General features: G+C 37.4%; 1 protein-coding gene across 3 annotated transcripts in view; it reads right to left on the bottom strand.

Annotated features, from left to right (window-relative positions):
- Positions 1-23950, bottom strand: part of LOC126470105 (glutamate receptor ionotropic, kainate 2-like) — a 522028-nt gene that overhangs the window by 337589 nt on the left and 160489 nt on the right. For all 3 annotated transcript variants that reach the window (XM_050097682.1, XM_050097680.1, XM_050097681.1), the window contains exon 2: positions 13918-14038. In XM_050097682.1, the coding sequence (XP_049953639.1) occupies positions 13918-14038 (121 nt within the window). The remainder of the gene's footprint in view (positions 1-13917; positions 14039-23950) is intronic.

A 23950-nucleotide genomic window follows, 5' to 3' on the forward strand; every position in this document is an offset into this window, starting at 1 on the left:
TAAGCCAAAAACCGGAAGATAAATATAAATGGAAGGTGGTGACATACAGCAAAAGGAAAAACAAGGTGACAGATACGCAACAAAAGGAAAATGACTTTTTAATAATTGGCGATTCGCTGCTGAAGAATATCGCTGTCCCCAGTTGCTAGATCGATTTACGACCTGGAATTAGAACGCATCAACTCGGTAAACATTTTAAAAATATGGTAAATGCAAGACAAGATTCTACAGAACCAGATTCTGAAACCAGACATAACTATAAAGGGGTGTTTATACATGTTGGAACAAATTCGTTAGGGAGCAGCAGTGAGGAAGAAATGGCAAACGAAACAAGAAACATGATTCGTTCTGCAAGAAATATGTATGCAGGTTCTCATCTGATACTTAGCGGAATCATAAACAGAAAGTCGGTGAGTGAAAAATATATCGCCAAAATAAACTGTGTTCTTAAAGAACAATGTGATCGTCTTGGGGCAATTTTTATAGACCCAAACAAATTCCTGTGTGAAAACTCACTAGCGAAGAATGGCTTGCATTTAAATAGACTGGGGTCTGTAACTTTCAGCAGAATGTTTGCAGATGTCTGCAAAATCATTAGATGCAAGGGAAACTAATATGGCCTGAAGGGGGTAAAACATCATACACTCCAGCTGGAAAAGAAAAATATAAGCACCATACAAAAAAAGACGATATTAAAGAATTTGCCCCAGAATATAGCTCACAACATGTAAACCAACAAAAGAAAAATTACATAAAAGTACTTCACCAAAATATTCAATACTTTGGTAACAAAAAATTAGAAGCAGAAGTACTCCTGAGTGAAGTAAGACCAGACATATTATGCATAAGTGAACATGGACTAACTGAAAGTAAAATAAATAATGTTGCAATAAAGGACTACAAACTAGCTAGTTACTTCTGCAAATCTAAATATAAGGGTGGTGGCATTTGTATATATATTAAAACAGGTACTCTACCAAAGAATGTAAACAGTGAAGCTGCTACATTTCCCATAGCTAGAGAAAAAGACTTTGAAGTTACTGGTATAGTGGCAGAGGATTTTAGAGTGTTTTGTGTGTACAGGTCACCATGTGGCAATATCAGCATCTTTCTAAAAAAATTGCTAGCTTATTGAGAATGAATATGAAGAGAAATCTTATTATATGTGGAGACTTCAACATTAACATTGGAAAAGACACAAAAATAAGACAGGATTTTGAAGAATTGTTAATATAGCATAACATGAAAGTGACAATAAATGCACCAACAAGAGTGACTTCACAAAGTGAGACAGTTATTGACAACATAATTACTAATATTTGTAACTATGAGTCACATGTAGTTCAGACAGAAATATCTGATCATCATGGACAACTAATCAGCTTTTGCAGAAGTAATGACACAGTATCAGAACCAAAACAAACAACCAAACAAATGAGGATCATCAGTGAACAAAATATCAACATCTTTAGAACAATGTTAAGTAAGGAAACCTGGAATGAAACTGTACAGGCCCAGAGTGTAAATGAAAAATATTATGCATTTATTTCAACAATTAAGTACCATTTTAATGTAGCATTTCCCAAAGTAAAGAGACAAGAAAGGCAGCAAGATCAAACACAGTGGATTACCAGTGAAATACTAGAACAGTGAAGGAAGCTTCAGGGTGTGAGACGGATGGGCGAAGCTGAAAACTATAAAATGTTAAAAAAGAAGTATAGAAAAACAATAAGAGAAGCCAAAGCAAGAGCAATTGACACCACTATAGCGAACTCAAAAAACAAGGCAAAGGCAGCTTGGAATGCAATCAATGCTGAAAGAAAGGAAAAAGATGGGTCAAACAAAGAAGAAGGTATTACGTCAATTGAAATAGACAACACAGTGGTCATAGATGGTATGGAAATAGCAAACATACTGAATAATAACTATTTCAGTGTAGTAGAAAACTTAAAATTGGAAGGAAATAGTCAAAAACAGAAGGGTATTAAGGTACCAAAAAGATCATGCAGTACTATGTTCTTAAGACCAGTCACGGAAGATGAATTGTGGAAAACTATACAGAAACTGACGTCCAAGAAATCAGCTGGTGATGATGAAATATCAAATCATGTAATAAAGCTGGTACGTGAGGAGATAATAACACCACTGCTGAACATAGCAAACTGTTCTTTCAGAGATGCAATTTTTCCGGAAAAACTGAAGATAACGAAGGTAGTGCCAGTGTATAAGAAAGGGTATAAGGATGATCCCAACAACTACAGACCAGTTTCACTGATATCAGGTTTCTCAAAAATCCTAGAAATGCTTATATATACCAGATTAGTTAACTATTTGGACAAACATAACATTCTCATACCCTCACAAGATGGTTTCAGAAAGGGTAAATCTACAGAATCAGCAATTGTCAGTCTAACAGAATACATTTTACAGTCCTTAGATGAGAAAAAGGTTGTCTCTGCAATGTTTCTGGATCTTTCAAAGGCATTTGACACCATTGACCATGAAATGCTGATACAAAAATTAAGCAACTATGGCATTTGGGGGCAACCAGGTGAATGGATAAAATCATACTCGTGCAACCGCAAGCAGTATGTATCATTAGGAAACTCATACCAATCAGAAACCAAATCCATCAAATATGGAGTGCCGCAGGGTTCGGTAATGGGGCCATTGTTATTTAATGTGTTTGTTAATGATATAGGTGTTGAGGAAGAAGAAAAGAAAATATTGTATGCTGATGACATGACAATACCAAATAGTGACCAAAATATGGAACAGCTTGAGAGAAGAGCATACATATCTGCAAATGTCGCAGCGCAATGGCTGTTGGAAAATGAACTGGTTATTAATCTAAAAAAGACTGTGTATGCAGTGTTTAAAAATAAGGAAAAGGCTGTAGACATGGATTTAGAGGTTGATGGAACAAGGCTGGAAGAAGTAGAATCTGCTAGATTCTTAGGTATTCTTGTGGATAATGAACTGAAATGAAAAAAACATATTAATAATGTCTGTAAGAAACTGAGCTGTGTCATATTCTTAATGATACAGCTATCACAGTAGTCAGACAAGAACCTTCTGTGAACATTTCTAACCATACTTACAGTATGGAGTGACTGTGTGGGGAAACTCAAACAAACAAGAGACAAAACGAGTGTTCATTAAAAAAAAATAAAATAAAAAAAAAATAAAAAAAAAAAGCAATTAGGACCATTTTAAGAAGAAAGACCTCTGAAACATGCAGAAACTGTTTCAAGAATTTAGGTATCTTAACTTTTTCATCATTTTATATATACAAAACAATAATGTACATCACAAAATGTAATGAGGACTGGATTACAAACGCTAGTGTACACACCCACAATACGAGAAGGAAGAATGAAGTACAGAGCATACCCCACCGACTGGCAATGCTAGAAAAAGGACCCCAGCATTCTGGTATCAGACTACTAAGAAGTCTGCCCAAAAACCTGCAAGATAGTGTACTTCATAATGACTTTCCAAAGAAACTTAAAGACGATCTCATTGAAAAAGAGTTTTACAGTGTTGCAGAATACTTATGCCATTAAATTTGTATATATCATTATTCATTATCAGTGATGTAAAAATGTAAGCTAAAGGTGTAGAAAAATAAGTGATAAAGAATGTTAATAGTTTGACATGTCCTATATTACACGTACATTTACTGTACACAATGTAATCTTACAGGATCAAATAAAATTCAATTCAATTCAATTGAAATTTACGATTAGAATCTGATAAACAGGCTCTTTTCCTAAGTTGGAACCACATCACCAATATATGGTTACATGCATCAAAAAATCATTGAAATAAATTGTGTTGGCTATGTTTATGAGTACTGTAGTAGGCAATGTATAAATGAAAAGCTGCTCTGCCTACCATGGATCTGGCATATTAACATTACAGAGAAGGCCATGTTTATTACATTGTAACAGAGACAAAGAATCACCTAGAAATTGGTTTCATACTCATACCTCAATTTTTCCACCACAATTAGCATTCAAGACTATTGTGACTGCACCACAAAACCCCATAAAACTAGAGTTTAATGAAGTCATTCATCTCCATAATGAAAGAGAAATAAAAATGAGATGACTTTCAGATATTCTGTAGTAATGGAATGTCCTTGGTGCAATAGAAATAAAGAGCAAAAGTAAAATCTCGCCAAATAGTTGAGGCAGTGGGTCAGTAATTGTTACATAAACAAGAGTAACAATGTGTGATTTTAGATTTTCCCAGTGTAGGAAGGATTTGAATATTTCTTGAGTATCTAGCCAGATGATGCTGTCCAGAAGGCACAAGATTTCAGCAAACCACATGGCCAACCAACAGCTGAGAAAGTCCACTGTAGCAGAGCACTGGATTTCCCATGAATATGTTACCTTCTGTGATTGTATTCTAAAAGAGGCTGTAAATATACAGCTATGAGATGAATTAATAAATAAAGACAATGGTTTTCAGTTAAGAAAGACCTGAGATCCACGCCTTGCTTTGACCATTCAAAGCACAATGGCAATCTGTGCGGAAATCCCTTCCTGCCATGGCAAACAAAGAGGATGAGGATGTATCATTGCTGCTCCAGCAGAGATCCACATCTGCCAGTGGTGGCAGCAGGACTGAGGACTTCAGATTGTGTCCCAGCAATGCACTTCCCCCACCACTGCAGCACAGATGGCCAGCTACAAACCATGGGTGGGGAGGATGGGACATGAAAGTGGGCCCAGCAGAAGACAGTCAGTCATCAGGAACACCTGAAGATGCCAAGACTTTGGCTTGCTGAAATATCATGCCTTCTGGATAATACCAACTGGCTGAACACTCAAGAAATATTCAAAAGAAGGAAAATGTTAGTAGCTTTCAAATGAATCCTTCTTCAGAACTACAGAATACACAAGAATAACAATATATGCATCCACATACACCTGTACAGCTTCATTGTCCCAGTTGATTACACTGTCTCACATTTGCTGCAATTTTTGGAAAACTGACCTCAGTATCCAAGCTTCAAACAAAATACACACTGCCAAGAATCATAGAAACTTCCCCTTCCCTTCAATGCTGAAAACAAGCCAGTAGAAAAAGAATCCTCTAGTATAGCAAAGTATATGGATAAACAGAGGCTGCCATTTTGAATTTTCATCACCCCCAATATTTTCAAGTGATATCTAGAACAGCTGATCTGGAACATTCCTGCCCTTTGCATTTATCTTAATATCATAAAAGGGGTAATCATAAAGTTTTGCTTATCATCTGTAAAAGAAATTAAGTCAGATACTTATTTTTTTTGTTTGTTTCCAGGTACATGTCTGCAGCCCAGGTACTGACTGAAATCCCTGAACCACAGTAATGAAGCATGCTACTAGAGCAAGCAAAACAAAATGACACAGCATACTGATAGAGTAAACTATTATATAATTATTTATTTTCTGCATTTTACAGGGAACCATGATTCAGCAATCCATGCTGGGCTGGTGGAAATGTACAGCAACAATACGCCATCATATCACACAATGATAGGGTGTTACAAACGCTCCAGTGTGATTAAACAAGTCTGAATGAGAAAGAAGGAAATGGTAGACCATTATTCTGTGAAGAACTGGTTATCACAAGAGAAATGGAGACTGTGCTGGTCAAATACCAATGTATCACAATTGAGGCAATAGTATTAGTTTTTAACATCTTCCATGGCTTTTGAACATGGTAATCATCACGACCCAATGGGTTTCATTACTGCTCACCTCCATTAAAAATATATATATACTAAGATGGTACATGTCCGAAAGAACAGATACCATCTTAGTATATATATATAGTTAAGGCTCTTCTGTGCGGATACACAAACAGTGCCCGAACTCTTACGGGAATCGGCAACGCGCAGCGAGTAATGAGTATAATGGGTGGGGGCACTGCGAATGTAGTGCGGCAAAATACGTTGAGAATGTGGGTTTCGCGGGAGGCATGCCAGAGATAAATCCCCGCAGTCATGCTATCCTCTGTGTCCTCGGTGGCTCAGATGGATAGAGCGTCTGCCATGTAAGCAGGAGATCCCGGGTTCAAGTCTCGGTCAGGGCACACATTTTCATCTGTCCCCATTGACATGTCAAAACCTGTAAGCAGCTAAGGGTGTTCATTTCATTGTAATTCCATTAAAAATTCCAGTTGAACCAAGGCAGAAGCACAATTGTTTCAGCTTTGCCAGGATAATTCACATGACTTCTTTCATTGTGTAATCGTCATGGACAAGTGATAGGTGTATTTTTGTGAGCCCAGGACACAGAGTCACAGAAAACATTAGAAACATGGGACAAAATTGGGCAATATAGTGCTGAGGATGTTTTGAGACTGTTGGGGTAAAGTAAAAAGTAGAGAAAAATTAATATCATCATCAAGTTCCATGGTCACAGCTTGATTTTTTTGAGGTGATAATTAAAACTTGATGGCTACATCTCATGTCAGTCACTGGTGCTAATACACATGAACATCTGTGTGATAGTTCAGCCTGTTCTGAAAAACAGACAGATACAAAATCTAACATGAATGTGGTCAACAAAAATATGCTGATGGAGAGTTGAGTGATGCCACTTTCAATAATGTTACCACATGGCATGATAGTGAAGATGTGGAAAGACAACGGGACACAGCTTGTATTTCCCAATCTCACTCTAACCTAAAAATACCGGGGAAAGTAATCATACTTGGTGATTTCTTCCTGCATTATTGAGCATCATCAAGCCTGGTGTGTCATTTATCAACATTGACAAACTCACAATTGTATCTACTGGGCCACCAAAAATCTGAACATCCATGTAGACAGAGCCGTGAATTTTCCAGGAGTAAATTTGTGGTGTGGGTTGTCTTACCAGGGCTTGATTGGGCCATTCTTCTTTGACGGCACAGTTACCGGTGAGGGTTACCTTCAGCAGCTTCAGACATCCATTTTACCTGCCATCCAAGACTTGTATGGAGACAGAAGAGTTTACTTTCAACAAGATGGTGCCCCAGCCCACTACCAAAATTGTGTTAGGGTGTATCTCGATGAAAATCTACCAGGAAGATGGATAGGCCATAGAGGTGCTGTGGAGTATCCACCATGTTCCCCAGACCTAACTGCTCTGGACTTTTACCTGTGGGGAACACTAAAGGACATCGTTTATCGACAAAAGCTATGCACATTGGATGAACTTCGAGAATCCATCGTACATTCATGTGCAAATATCCAACTGAACCCGTTACAGTCAGTAGTTCGTGCTGCAGTTCAGCGGCATCGTCTGTGTGTGGATGTTAATGGTTACCATTTTGAACATCTACAGTGTTATCTTTAATTTGTACTTTAAGCTACACTTTCACCAAAAATGAGATAACTCCATCAATTAGTTTGCAAGTTATGGACTTTTAAACAGTGGATACATTTTTTTGGACCCCTCTGTATTTGGCACAAACAGAAATTTGACAATGCACTACATTGTATGTGCACTTGCCACATGTGTGCTTCAGCAGGCAACAATAGTAGATGATGTGGATCAGCCATGAGCAAAGCAAACCAAAGTAGTTCATCATGTACTGCCTTGAAGCAGCCTCAGAGGTTTTTCAGAGAGAAGCATGTGATGGAATATCTCCCTGACCAGCTGATCCTGTGCCAACACCAAGTGACTGACATGCTCACTCGATCAAGAAAATGTTTTATAGTGAGTGTCTTTCGTGCTGTATGCACTTCAAGATGGGTCTTGCCGCAAGGTGCAGTGATGGTATCCTAAACATTTACAGTTACAGAAGACAATGCTGCTGAGTCTGTATTGCATGCTTCAGCCAAACAACGAGTGCGCAAATCTGCAAAAACCTTGCTGGGCACTAGTCATAGAGTGTTAGAATTTTGTTCATATGGAACAATTTGAGATTAATATTTTTCACACTGCCACTGGCAGTTCCATGGGATCAGTAGGCTACTTCCACATCACAGAATTCTCCGTAACATTTGTATCACAGTGGATAGTGTGCTACGTGTTGCCTGATTGCTGTAGTTTATGACATGCATGCCCATAAGTTTTTCTTTTTTTTGTATTTTCTAGGCATGGAACATCTATATATAATTTTTGACATTTATAATTCATTACATTCCACTTAGTGAAACCTTCAGATCTGTGATAATATTGTGTGCTATAGGAATTATTTCCACTGTGTCCATTGTTATTGCTATTTAATTTTACTGTGTTGATGTCCCATGTTAATTTTTATGTAATTGTGTGCTGTTGCAATAAAGAAACCAAAAAATCAAGGGTACTTTCCAGTCCTGTTCACCCTTTTTTCCACTAATGTCCATACAAACTAGTGTACAATAGACTATGAGTGCAAGGTCAGTGAGAAAAGAATTTCCCTCAGAAAGAATAAACATTTCATTAAATGGAGATATTTGTCTGATCATTATATCACATTACAAGAAGGAAAACCAAGGCAGAATTGAGTTACACTTTCTGGAGATAGTTATTTACTTAAATACTGACTTAGTTATGCATTACTGTTCAAGATCTTTTCCTCTCGTGGATGAAAATTTGCAATAAGTTCCATTGAGTTCATCTGCTGTGTTTTAAAAGTTCAAACATGTAATAACAACTTTTTGCAAAAAAAAAAAAAAAAAAAAAAAAAAAAAGAGTAATATTACAGATTACTGGAGGAGAAATCAGAGTGTTGCTTTCTGGAGACATCAACACAGACTAATTAAAGAATGCCATTAATTACTTGTTGTTATGTCAACTCATTAAAATGTGATAACTGTAACCCCATACTCTCAGCACTTACAAGAATTACCACACATACATAGACATGCATTGATCATTTTCTCACAGACATAACAGGGGAGAAAATACAGATAACCACATTAATAAAAAGTATGTATCTGATCACAGAGCCCTTACTGTGGACACTCATGTAAGGAATGTCAAAATAACTAAAAATGATACATTTACACATGGTGTAATGGGTATAAGTGCAAATATTTCTACTGATGATTGAGGATGGTGTACTGAACAACATTAAGAACATTACATCAGTATTTATGTAATTAGCAGACTAATAATTATAACTATTTCAAGTTGTATGTTTTTAGATTGGGTCTTACCTCCAAGTGCTTAAGGCAATAATATGCCATTAATGCTTATTTTCCCCTGGGCAGCAGGTCAGGTGTTGCAGAGTGGATGCATGGATGCAATATGGTTAGTCTATACTGACAGACGTAGTCCACACAGTGGTGCAGTTACAATCATGCCAAAAAGATCAGATCATATAGTTTGCGATGTGTTTGTGGAAAGACTTTTGATGCAAAGAAAAAACAATTAACACACTGATGTGTGTACATATTAGGGTATTACACCCTCTATATAAAATAAAATTTGTTCATGCAAAACTTTAGAAGCCATTAGCGAATGAAAAAATGAGAACCAGTATACAAAACAATTGAAGTGAACAATAAATGGGTGATGTTGTATAAGTTATTCAATAGAACTTTAAACCAAATTTATCCTGTTATTCTGCAGTAAAAAGCACAGCCATAAATAAGAGAATTGGGCAATTCCCTCCTGAAACTACTGAACTGAAAGAGAAGATATTTGCTTTAGAGATACTAAATTCCAATATTTTTTAACAAAATAAAACCTACTTAGACAAAAACACAGATACTTCTTGACTAGCCTTCAAGCTCAGATATATGCCTGTCAAATAAGAAGCCCCAGGAGTGCTAGTAAAACAGCTGGTGAAATAATGTATAAAGGCTGTGAGAAACAGCAATATCACGGACACAACTGCGTGATGTTAAAAGAAAACTATGAAATGACCTAAAAGAAGTGTGTGAGGAATCCATGTAAAAGTTCAGTAAAATTGGCACCAATGAAGTACAAGACTAGGCACCCAATTTTAATGTTCAAAACATTAGTCAACCCTTTCTCATTATAGGGATCACTAAGATGGACCTCCTAGCAATCATCTCTACAGAGTGTGCTAAAATGTCTTGCAGCTGAGATCTTATTTCAGCTAAGTTGCCAAGATAATTAATTAAGCCTCTGACACACCTAATAAATACCTCCCCCTTCCATAGTGAATTCCCTGACTTCTTTAAAACCACTGAAATTCCACTAACATATAAAAAGGTAATTGCCACAGAAAGTAATATTAAAACAAGCTGAGACATATTTCATCAAACATCATATGTTCAACAGTCTGTAGCATGCTTTTAGAGAAGGAAGATCTACCAAAACATCAGTATCAACTTTCACATGTGAAATATTAAACAAACTGCTTAAAGGTGACAAAGTAATAGGGCACTTTCCTAGATATGATTAAGGCTTTTGAAACTGTGAATCATGCCACTTTGTTGCATAAATTAGAAGAATATGGCATGAGAGAAGCACTCTTAAAACTACATACCTCCTATTTAAAAGACAGGAAACAGTGTGTCAATCTAACTTATAAAAGTAATGCTAACAACTAAATCAACTGACAACATACTTCAATGTAGCCTCAAGAAAGTATATTAGGGCCTTTTCTGTTCCTTGTGTATGAAAATAATTTAAATGAACATCAAAACTACAAGATAATAAGCTATGTGGATAATACATCCTATGTCTGGTGCAGCAGTGATAGGCAAACTGCTTCCAATAGTACTGAAATCAGTAAATTATAATATTGTGTCAATTTATCTTACTGCAACTAAGCTACTTGTAAATAAAGAGAATTCAGTGACAAGGCAATTCTTTCTTTAATATAATCTAAATATAACAAATGTGATTCCATCTATACCTCCACTGGTATTCATCAAAACAAATAAACAAATCAAACTATGGAAACCCTGGGGAGGCATATCAACAATGTAGGAAAAGAAAGATTGCTACTTACCGTAAAGAAGAGACGTCAAGTTGCAGACAGGCACAATTACAAGACACTCAAGGAAAACTTTCAGTCACAACCTTCATCAGTAAAACACACACACACACACACACACACACACACACACACCACTCACTCAGGCAAGCACACCTCACACCCACACACGACTGCCAACTCCAGCATCTCGGACCAAGATGCTGGAGTTGGTGCTTGTGTGTGTGTGTGTGTGTGTGTGTGTGTGTGTTTTAGTGATGAAGGCAATGGCCGAAAGCTTGAAGTGAGTGTCTTTTAACTGTGCCTGTCTGTAAGTTGACGTGTCTTCTTTATGGTAAGTAGCAATCTGTCTTTTCCTACATTGTTGATATTCCTACCTGGAGGTTCCAGTGTTCGACAAATAAACAATTTTTTAGATATAATGTGGATGAAGACCTGTCATAAGAAGAGCACAATGTTTATATTTGTAAGAACAATAGTAGAAATATGTATTTACTAAAATAGATCTCAGCCTTCCTGAACCATGATACCTTAAGGCAAATACACTGCCTGATATGGTTGGATGTCAATGTAACTTCACACATGTACACACATTTTGCAGGCATATAAATGATTAGAGTTGCAATTCTCCCTGACAGATAGAACAGTCATCTCAGTGTGTTAGTGTTGCTTGAGTTCAGTGTTGTTACCTTCCTGATAGGGTATTTAAGATGCATGAACAGTAGCAGATGTTAAATGATCACTGTAAATGATATGGATATGCTGTATTCTTCTGTGAGGCTATGTTATCAGCACCTGACAGAATTTAAAAGGCACCTCATTGTGGGTCTCCATTTACCAAGCTGGTCAAGTCATGCAATATCCAGATTTTTGGGACATTCAGATTTGACAATGGCCTGATGTTGGACTGGGTGAAAATGTGAGGGCAGGCATACTCATCAAGGTTGTGGTAGACAATGTCTGACCACCAAAAGGGAGGTCTGCTGTATTGTTCACCAAGCTCTTTGTAACCCTTAAAATTGGTGCCAGCCATTCAAGAACAGATAACAACTCACTGAAATATTCTGTGTCATCCTACACTGTTGATCAGAAATTAATAGCAGCAGTACTAGGGAATCACTGTCCCTTGCACAGCCTGTCATTAACATTGCAGCTTGCCAAACTATTTAACACAAGCTGATTGTGTACTTTTTGCTGATGATACAAGTCTCTTTATTAAAGCTCAGAGTGAGACTGACCTTAACAGGAAAATTGAAACAACAAAAGTTGAAGCAAGTAAATGGTTCAGGGACAACAGTTTATTTGTGAATGAGAAAAAAACATTATGGATGAATTACAGACATGTTTCAAATAATATGAAGCCCAATATAACTGTGAAGCTAGGCCGACAGAATATACTACAAACGCCAAATAAAAAATTCTTAGGAATTTGGTTAGATGAGCATCTAAAGTGGGACAAGCATATAGATGTGCTCAATAAAAAGTTAAGTAAATGTTGCTATGTATTTAGAATGCTCAAAAATTGCTGCAGTGATCAAACAGTACTGTGTACATATTATGCATTTATGCATAGTCTTTTGTGATATGGTGTAACATTTTGGGGCAATTCAAGTCAGGCAAAATGCTCTTTTATTATTCAAAAATGAGCGATAAGGATCATAAAAGGAGCTGTACCTAGAGATCCAAGTAGGGAATTTTTCAAGGAATATAAAATCATGACTCTTCCATCCATTTACATCTATGAAAGTATATGCTTTCTGAAGTCTCACCCCCAGTTTTCTTCTTTAAACAGTGAGATCCATGATTATACAACAAGACAGATTAATGACTTTCACAGAGAAGTGCATAAGAAAGCCCAGTACAACAAGAGTGCAATATACCAACCGAAAATTCTCTATAGTGCTCTTCCCTTACAAATTAAAAGGATTAAGAAGCTGAGCAGTTTTAAAAGTGAACTCAAAAGAATGTTAATTTGTAATAGTTTTTACAGTGTTAGTGAATACATGAATTCTTCAGAAAGATAGCGTGCCTTCACCTATCTTATAAGTCACTCATATACAAACTTGTGTCGTGGGGTAGACTCTTTTATGTACACACAAAAATTAATTAATTTGTCAATATAGAGTGTTATAATCATTGTTTCTTGTTGCTGTCCATTATACACAGAATATATGTAACTTATTTGTGTCCTACATTGTTACAAATTTATATCATGTAAGCTATAATTGTTTTTGCCCATATATTTAATTCAGATTGTTCACTGATATTTTTTACATAATATGTTGTTATTCATATTTTTTCTGTATGTAATATATGACAAATCCCATATCATTGTACATGATAAAACGGGTGCTCAATAAATCAAATCAAATCACAACACAAATGGCTGTGTTTGGACTGGTGCCATGACCATGGAAAATGGACTGCTAATGAACAGCATTGCATTGTGCTCGGTGATGAATTACAATTCTGAACTACTCCCAAATCACCATAAGTATAGAGGCGGCCTGCACAGAAGCCTGATTCTTCCAATGTTTTTGAGACTTATGCGAGAGAATTGTGGTAACATTCTTCAACAGGAGAATGCTCACCCATACATGGCAGTTGTCTCTATGAATTGTCTGAGTGATGATGAGGTACTCTTGTGACCAGCCATATGTCCAGTACTGTTCATGATAGAACATGAGTGGTACCAGCTCAAATTTCAACATCATTCCAGTGCCTGTATCCAGGATACCAAGGACCAGTCATAACAGTCATGGGCCAGCTTGTGTCAGGTGAGGATACAGCAGCTTTATGACACCCTTCCCAATTGAATCAGTGCAAACACCCAAGCTAGATGTGGTGCAATCTCATGCTGATAAGTGGGCCCATACTAAGAAGTTCTTCATAATTTGACTCAATTTTGCTATCACTGAAATAACATCACATGCCATCCCAACCCATGAAGTTTCATTTCTTTTCCTCCTCCCCTTCTGGGTGCTTCATTTTTTTATCAGATAATTTATAATTCACAAATTACAATGTACTTACCTATTTTTATTTCTGAAAAACATCCACAGCTTTGTACAAAACAAAATAGTACTATGAAACTTAAGGTCACATTCTTGATAGACCAGTAGTGATTCATATTGCATACATGACTTGTCAACATCTGCAATAAAAGAAAGTAGAAAAGGAAAATGTTGTAATACCACATCACAAGTTAATCAGTTGGTTACATGTTCCTATAAATATTATGTCATCAAACAGTTCAGTTAAACATCAATTTGACATGTTCCGTCAGTTATATATCAATATGGCTACATGTTGGACACTTGCAGTTGTGACATTGACTACATATTTCTCCTCATAAGTTCTTTTATGGTACAGAAATTGTTGACAAGGAGGTAAAACTTCTATTGCCATTTAAATATACTACTTCAGCTAATTAGAGATTCTACTGTTATATTTGGGGAGAGGAGGGGTTATTGGGAGGGTGGTAAATCAAGGATTGCACCTGAAAGGGTGTGATTCAAATCATGGTCAAGCACAAAACTGCAGCATTGATACACTAAAATGTCAATAGTTTAGCTGCTGACAAAGAAGGTTTGGAAACCTTAGATGTTTCTTGTTGCAAGCACAGTTAAGCCTGAAATCAAAAGCAGGATGATCAATGAAATGCAACACTTACCACTGAAAGCACGTTTATTTTTAACACACGTGTTCAGCCAGAACAGAACTGAACTCTCAGACAGAGAGAGCTGTATTTACACAAACAATGAATATTCCAGAATTCTGCTATTTATACAAACATTTAATATACCAGAATATACTAACATAAGATACTTTGAGAACTTTTATGAACTATTAAATACTAAATAATAAATAATTGCTGGTGATCGGGTTTCAACTGGAACCCTGTAGTATGTCACCTAGTGACACAAACCACACTGCATGCATCACAGCTCACACCATTCCTCCCTTTCTGGAGAAACAGCGGCCCACTGTTTCAAAATTTTTCATTGGAACCAGCTATGTCATCCTGGAGAACCTTGTCAATGGTTCTTTGTATGATAGTGTTGGTAGATCCTTGTGTTCTAGTCATCATACATAGGACATAGACAATGTCTCTGGGCTTTTGTCTTGTTGATGAAAGGTCTTAATCCCCAACTTCATGTGACATCTGACAAGCAACAAAGGATATGATATACCCCAAAGTCAATCTTGAGTCCCACTTTCTGCACAGTCATAAAAATCCATGTCAAGCCTCCAAGGCTGTATCTCATTGGCTGTTGCTTGGCATTACAGTGCTCTCAGTCTTTCTCCTGAGCATCTGGGGTCCGTATGCAAGCCAGCTGTCTTGTTTCTTTGGTCCTGATGATGAGATGTTTAATATAGTAATCCTGAGTATCGTCCTGTTGAAATGAGAACAGGGGCACCATTGTCATTTTGTTTTCATGACAGCAGAGCAGAAATAATCATGTGAAACCTGTACTGTCTGGATTCCCTGTGCTGTATCTGAGTGTCACAACTGACAGGATTGTATCCCAGTCTCTCTGTTCCATAGTAACATACAATGAGAGCTATCTGCTAATGTCTCATTTTCTTATTAAAGTGTGAAAGGTGAAACCATTCATCTGTGGGTGTTAGGCAGTTGTCATGTGGGTGATTTCACAACATGAAATTGCCTCTAACACTCGATTGGGAAACTTTTCCATGAACAGAGGTCATCACACAGGGTGCTCTGTGCTTCATAATGATGCCTTCTGCAAGGAACTTTGCAATTTCTGGAGCTTCAACAGTAGGCAGAGCTTAACAGTATAGCAGGTAATGTACTTAATGCAGACTATTTATTATCCATCAATTTCCATTTCCATTTGTCAACTTCAAGAACTTCCCCAAGAAATCAATTTCAGTTCAGTGGAATGGCACTGCTGCATGTAGGATTAGTATCAGGGATGCCTAAGACATAACTGCAGCATGTGCTTCCATTTTTGGATCCCTTACACTGGCTCATATGGTGTCTACTGGCTTGGAAGGACCTGGCCAGTGATACTTGCATATGATTCTTTCTAGAGTCTTCATCAATCCCTAATGATCAGATGTTGGATCATCATGGAAATACTTCAGGGTAGCTATGTGCAGATAAGATGAAATCACAAGCAACCATTTTTGCAGCACTGGATCACAGTTTCTTTTATACTATGTTTCATTTATTAATTTGAATTCTCCTTTAGTCAGTTCCTCCTCCTTCAAGGCTTCTACAGTTTACAAAAATGGTTCAAATGGCTCTGAGCACTATGCAACTTAACTTCTGAGGTCATCAGTCGCCTAGAACTTAGAACTAATTAAACCTAACTAACCTAAGGAGATCACACACATCCATGCCCGAGGCAGGATTCGAACCTGTGACCAGAGCGGTCGCTCGGCTCCAGACTGCAGCGCCTAGAACCGCACGGCCACTCCGGCCGGCTACAGTTTACAGCTGTACTGGATCTTCCCTCTGTTCAGTACTAATGTCATCTGATGCAGTGATGATTGAGATTTCATCCACTCTGCTATGATCCACCAAAAGATCCCATGAAAGCCCATTGGTGTTTTTGCATGTGCATTTTTATACTACTGTGACCTCCTGAAACCTCCAATCTCATCTCACCAGTCAAACTGAAGGTTCTTTCAGACCTGCATAGAGAATGTTGGTCTGTCACAACAGTGAATGGTTTGCTAAATAAATACAACTGGAACCTGTTGATGGTCCGACAAAATGAAGGGCATTCATTCTCATTCCTAGCGTAGTTTATCTCTGACCTGCAGAGTGCTTTCAAAGCATAACATATCACATTTTCAGCACTTTCCTAAATTTTCACAAGAACTGCATCCTATCCTAACTGCTAACATCAGTGTGAAGTTCTGTCTATGCATTCTCATAATACAATGTTAGGACTGGAGAAGGTGTTAGTGTCTCCTTAAGGACTTTCACTTCATTCCAGGAAAATATGGTGGTTTCCTGCAGTAGTCCTTACAAGGTATGTGCCTCAGCACAGAGGTCCTTTATGAATCACCAATAGTACAAGAACATTCTGAGAAAAATTCTCAGATCATGAATGTGGTGAGAAATCATAAATTCTTTGACTGCTCTTATTTACTTAAGACTAGGATGGACTTCATCACCATTCACTAGGCACCCCAAGATTTGTATTTCTTGAGTGGCAAGATGCACTGTTTTGTATTCAGGTAGAGGGCTGTAGTCTGACCACACTCAACACGGCTGTCAGATGGCTCAAATGTTCCTCAAGCGTCTTTGAAAAAATGACATTGTCATCCAAATATCAAAGAAAGGTCTCCCATCTAATGTGATGAAGCAGACTGTCCATCATACATTTGAAGGTGACTGGAGCATTACACAGTCCAAATGGAATAACTTGAAACTCATAGAGGCTGTCAGGAATTCTAGGGTGTCATCAGTGCACAGAAATGGACAGACACCTTTTTCCAGGACTCTGTTCAGACACTGGTAATTGATGCAGAAACACCATGTGCCATCTTTCTTCTTCTTCTTCATGAGGATCATATGAGAGAGCCAAGGACTCTGAGAGTTCAACCATGTCATCTTGCAACATCTTCTCTACTTACTCCCAGAACTTGAGCCACTCAGCTGACTAATTTATGGATGACTCCCAGTGTTGATACAGTGTTTTAGCATGAGTTGCTTGGTTTGTCTTTTTTCCTCCCTGGATTTGGAAGCACCCAAAAACTGATGCAGAATGACTGTTACTCACTGAAATTGTTCCTTGGTCATGCCAGACCCTTGTCCCTTCACTGTGTTGTCTTTAGCAGTAGTGGAGCATGATTCTTTGTCAGTGGCACTAAACTGTCCCTCCTGGACTGGATCAGCTGTCCCTATGCACATACCTTTAGGGATGAGTTGCGGTTGCTCTTGACATTAGTGACCCCAGATTTTCCTTGACCACCTACAATGCTTATGATCATCACTGGCATGTATATATCTTTTGTGAGGTTGAGTAGCGTTTTCCAGTCAGCAAAAGCCTCACAGTTTAACTAAGCATTTTGACCCAACTGCTTCTCCCCACCACATGTCGTGATGCCTCATCCCTCTGCTGAGACAAAGGGCATTGCCCGTACAACCCACTGTCAGATAAGAGTCTCTGTGCATCTCTGCCACCAATGCTCACATAGTCATTGACTGACACCTTGGAGCCACACTCATACATCACCACCCTGGTGTCTGCTCTCACAAGGGGGTAACTGTGTGGCACCTCTAAATTTCAAATTTTGAGATCCTCAGAGCCTGCCCTAACAGATGACTCTGTCCATGCAGCTGCACCTGGACTTTCTGCAAAGAGCCTATTCATGATAGGCAACTACCAATAGGAGCGTCTTTTCCCTCACCAACATATGCGAAAATGGATGCTTCTGCCAGATTTTTCCCCAGCTGGAGACAACACTATTCTCATGTGTGTGCACATGTGCTGAAGGGAAGTAACAATAGCTATGTGTGTGTGTCAATTGCTAATTCAGTGAATGTGAAGTGATTTTTAATGAGAACCAAGGGCTGTACAAAGACTTATAATTGCTACAACCCCATGGCTTCCCAACAGCAGTGCATGGATACATTTTCGTGAGTTGGCCTTGCATCACATTTTGCAAATAACTTGCAGGCACCTTGTTTACCAATCAGGACCAGTGGTGTACCCACCGGCATGGCTCAAATGTACTGATACCTATTTCAACACAAGCACATTGCCATTGCAGGCCATCCCTTCCAGTACCATGACAGTAATTTCCATGTGCGGTTATGGAATATTCAACTGATTCTCACCTGCACCTAGCAACCACTTGTGCACTGCATCATTGCTTTCCAGAGACTCAGGGTTTTGATTTCACCCTCCACATATGTCAGTGCCTGGTTATTGTATTCTGTCAATTCAAGAGGAGGAGGAGGAGGAGATTACTGTTTAACGTCCCGTCGACAATGAGGTCATTAGAGATGGAGCACAAGCTCGGATTAGGGAAGGATGGGGAAGGAAATTGGCCATGCCCTTTCTAAGGAACCATCCTGGCATTTGCCTGAAGCGATTTAGGGAAATCACAGAAAACTTAAATCAGAATGGCCGGACGCGGGATTGAACCGTCGTCCTCCCGAATGCGAGTCCAGTGCGCTAACCACTGCGCCACCTCGCTCGGTGTCAGTTCAAGACTCCGCACCTCACATCCTTTGTTGATCCAAAGTTAAATTGTGTGTAAATGGTTTAAATACCCATATGGAACTTAATTTTGTACCGTGACTGGAGAAACTAAGAACTCTACCAACATGGGCCTGAAATGTGGTAAACAGACTGCTGAACAATTTTATAAGTAGTTTTTAATAGCGTGTAGTTTGTGCATAATTAAATAATCATGTGGCTGAAATTCTAACCTCGTGCACTTTTCTAAAATATGTGTTCCCACCTACTTTCCCTTTTAAATTTAGTGGCAATGTGTGCCACATGATAAGCACTGGCAGCACAACATTTGTACCCACAGGCAAGAAGAGGAGACCCACAGCATGCCAATCAGCAATACTAAGCACTATGCCATATGCATGCACCACAGTTTGGGGCAATGTTCCAGAATTGCTTAACTATTAATACCGGTTTTGGAATGTGTAAGAATCAATATTATTTGCTTAAATAAACACTCGTTAAAAGAAGACTCCATGGACATTATATTCAATATTAATAATCTTAAGCCTTTGTAGGAACAACAGTTTATGTTGAATCTCCTGCATTCTTGTTAGTTTCATAATTAGCTATTTAGTAAGAGAAATTCCAGTTACTGAGATTAATCAAGTGTGTTATAGAGTTTCCTTGTAGAGTTAAAAGATTAAATCAGTCTATAGTATTTCAGGACTACCTGCAACTAAACTACTCTTAGCTAAATTTCAATATCCCCTGAAAAATGTTAGAAAGAAATTAAAAAAACTGTGATAGGAGAAGACTTCAAATTAAAGGTGAGCGAATCCACAAGAGTTTGGGATTTAATTCGGTATTCTAGTTTAACACTAAAACTTTCTGAAAATTTGCCACTTGTACCAGAGAAAGGAGCAGCTCAGTGACTTTTGTAGGTAATATTACTACAAACTACAAGTTTGATGATGCAAATAAGTACTACATACATTTAGGTAGTTGTGATCTCTGAATTCTATTTATTGGGCTTCCAAAAGAAGATAAAGTCTCTACAACTGCACTTAAGAAAAAAGAAATTTCAGGAAAAGTAATTTTGATGTTTTTAATAACAAACTAATTGTTGAGCGCTCATCTGTAGACCACTACAGATCAGGCATTTGACTCTATATCGAGTTCCTAAATTGTTTCATAAATACATTCTGGGTATCCAATTCTTCAAAAACTTGGGAAAAAGTAACCTGTATGTTGAAATTAATTACATGATGAATAAAAATCACTAGCTAGGGCTAGAAAGAGACAGCTCCTGAAATGAAAAAAAAATTTCTAATATAAATCCAGATTTTCTTATGAGTGTGTTGAAAACTATAAATTTGTATTTAAAAATACTGCATTCACAGCTAAAAAACAGGCAGATAATACACTCATGCTCTAAAACAGAATTAAGACAACAGCACTGCCGTCTGTTGTTCAATCAGAAATAGGAGCTGAGTTCAGAAGCCAAGAAATTTTGAACATTAGATTTGATAATGATATTACAGTAAATTATATACCATCATTTGGGGTTATTTTGCTCTATTGCGTCAAACTTTCTCCACTTGAGAAGAAACATTTGTTGGTTCATAGATGCTACAACATTTGTTGTATACTTGTGAATTACTTTTTCTATGAAATGTAGCACTTTCAGGTTGGCAGCCTTGATTGCCTGTTTAAATGTCAACCATACGTAAGCATCTAAGTAAAGATGTGCTAAAGTGTGTAAAAAAATTTGGTGGAAATTTTTTTTTCTTTTTTTTTCAGAGGCTTAACTGGTCACTGTGAATGGTAGTCAGCACAATTTTAATTACTCAGACTGTTTAGATGCTTTAAAGTACCATAGTTTTTCATTTAATGGAACATTGTTTGTGTCACTGTCAGTTTCGTTTCCTAGGTTATGAATCTTTTTGTTCTGCGAAATTTTGCACCACAACAAAAGTGGAGCACAGTACCCTCAGGATGTGTTTCTTACATATCTATGAACACTTTAGACTTCATTTACCACTGTAGTGTGCTCTTGACAGTGAACAATGTTTGTAATCACTTTCAGATTGCTGAAAGTACTATGCAAGTACAAGTGTACTGTCAGAAGTAGGCAATAATGTGATTACAGCCCAAAAACTACAATCCATTAGGAGGAGGAGATACCACACAGGAAAGCTGAAACACTTTTTGATGTCCCAAGAAGAACCTTAATTAATGAATTGAAATTAAAGGAAGGAATTAATTCATATCCAGGGTTCTTGCAGGTTATACTACTGAAGAAGAAGCACAATTTGTAATTTTTATGTCACAACTGAGTGAATGTGGATTTCCTGTCCCTCCAATGGAACTCTGAATGATTGTAAAGTCATACCATACCAGACAGGGATGTAAAGTTCCTAGACGCAAAGGCGATTGTCCAGGTGATAAATGGCTCTTGTGTTTCATCAAATGGCACCCTGAACTTTGTATGTGCTTTGCAGTCAACATTAAAAGGATTAGAGCTGCTGTTGATGAGGATATTCTCAGACAATATGTTGAACATTTGCATGTTGAACTCAAAAATGATGTGCTAGCAAGCAATATATGGAACTTCCTAAATACCAAAGGAAAAATAAGTTCTTGCAAAAAGGGATTCAAAATATTCAGAAAGCATTTGTAATTCTTCCAAAAAGAACATGTCTAATGTTTGCCGGTGAAGCTGAGGGAGAAACTTTCCCTATATTTGTTGTTTATAAATAAAGCCACTTATGGTCTACAGGGAGAGAAAACATGCCCAGCAGCTGTCTTAACTCACATAGATCTAGAGGATGGTTTGACAATAACACACTTAGTGAGTGTCTCACGAAGTTGATGGTACCAAGACTGAAAAAGATGGAAGGAAAGAAAGTAGTAATCTGCGATAATTTGTCCTCACATTTGACAGCATATGTTTTAGAGCTCTGTGGTGAGAATGACATTTCATTCACCTGTCTGCTAATGAATAGCACCCACATTACACAGCCTTTGGATGTTTCTTTCTTTGGGTTCATGAAAGCAGACTGGAGACAGATCCTTACAGAATGGAAAAACAGTAAGCAACTTTTCAAACACACTGTCTTGCAGAAACAGCATTTACCATTTCTGTTAAGAAGACTAATGAAAATACTAGGCAAAAACTCAACCAAAAACCAAATAGCAGGTTTCAGAAACTTCGGCACACATACAATCAATGTTGAAGAAATTCTTTGTCATCTTCCTTCACAGACATGTGACAAAGATGCAGTACAGGAATCTTTCATCAAGCCCATCCATGTAAGATACCTGAGTCGACTACTGGTGTTGACAGAAACAGATGTAGAAGAAAGATTACAGTGACTCCTGGTAAAAGTGTCACAGTGATGCAGAAAAAAGTTCCGAAGAAACAGAGAAGAAACCACAATAATAAAAAAAGCAGGCCAGAAGAAGATTCTGTAGCTATCACTCCCAGAGATTCTTCTGAATATAATGATTATTTGAGATAACTATCGCCTGTAGCATTTGCAGAGGATGACACCTAGTTAGTTACCAGGCAGAAGAAGAGGTCCAGAATTTGGTGAAGGTGTACACACATAGGGCCAGTATGTAATCTTCATATATTAGGGGGAGTATTTTTGTGGATTAATTACTTATGTAAGCAGTGCTGGAGCTACAATAAGTACAATGCAGAAGACTTAATTACAGGAGTGACCAGTGCTGAAATATGAAATGATGTATGACTTTGATGAAATACCTGACACCGTTCAGCCTCCAAAACAGATAAGCCAAAGTGGTTTCTTCTCTGTGCCTGAGCTTCATGAATATTGGAGCTAATAGCTCACAATACAGACAAAATTCTGTGTTAAAACTTTAAATTCTGAACTATTTTGGTAATGACATTTTCCTGTGCTTATGCTGTTTTCTATTCATTCCTGTGGTCAAACATGACTCCAGAACACTGTAATCCTTACTTTTTTGTAACTGCTGGTTTTCTCTTTATTCCTATGGTTAAACCTCTGAAACCATTATTTTACTGTAATTTAGACATACAGTGCAAAGTACCCCAGGGTAAGGAAACTTTGTTCTAATTTCTAAAAAAACAATAAAAAATAGAAATAAAAGGGTAACTTGAGAGATATAAATACAGATTACTTTGCAGTCTACATCAAGTAATCACATAATTTTGAAACACAGAATCATTAAAGAAACCCTTTTTGAAAGTAATTTCTTTAAAAATCTGTAGAAAGCAGAATAAAGTAACCCCAAATGATAGTATAATTAAAAAATTGCCTCAACGTTTTTTTCATTAAATGTAACAGACTGAACATACACATGGAACACTGTCAGGAATAGGCAAATTTCATAATCTGGAACAACAGCCATAAAGCCATATTTAAATTTTTTTCATAAAATCATGGATATGAAACAAAGAGTAACTGTAAGAACAGATTGAAGATACTATTCCTCTGACTGGAAGGTCATAATGAGTTCAATATTGGGTCCTTATCTGTTATTATTCTATTAAATGACCAAATAGTTACCAGTGATGTTCATAAAATCTGATTTGCAATTGATACATCAATTATAAATGAAAATGAAGTGAGAGAAAGAATTGAGGAAGATGTTGAAAATAGCTTAGAAAATCTTTGATCTTCATTCTGTCAAAATGGAATAACTCTAAATGCTACAAAAACTCGTATAATACAATTTTTATATCAAAATCATCAAAACTGACAATACTATGAAAAGGATGGATTGCTCCATACCATATAGTGGAGTTGTTGAGTCACAGACAAGCACAACAAAAAGGTTATTAAACAAGTAAGCTTTTGGCCAAAAGAACTTCTTCAGAACTAGACAGCATACAGACACACATCCATACAAAT

This window comes from Schistocerca serialis, chromosome 3, assembly GCF_023864345.2.
Source record: "Schistocerca serialis cubense isolate TAMUIC-IGC-003099 chromosome 3, iqSchSeri2.2, whole genome shotgun sequence".
Lineage (NCBI taxonomy): Eukaryota > Metazoa > Arthropoda > Insecta > Orthoptera > Acrididae > Schistocerca > Schistocerca serialis.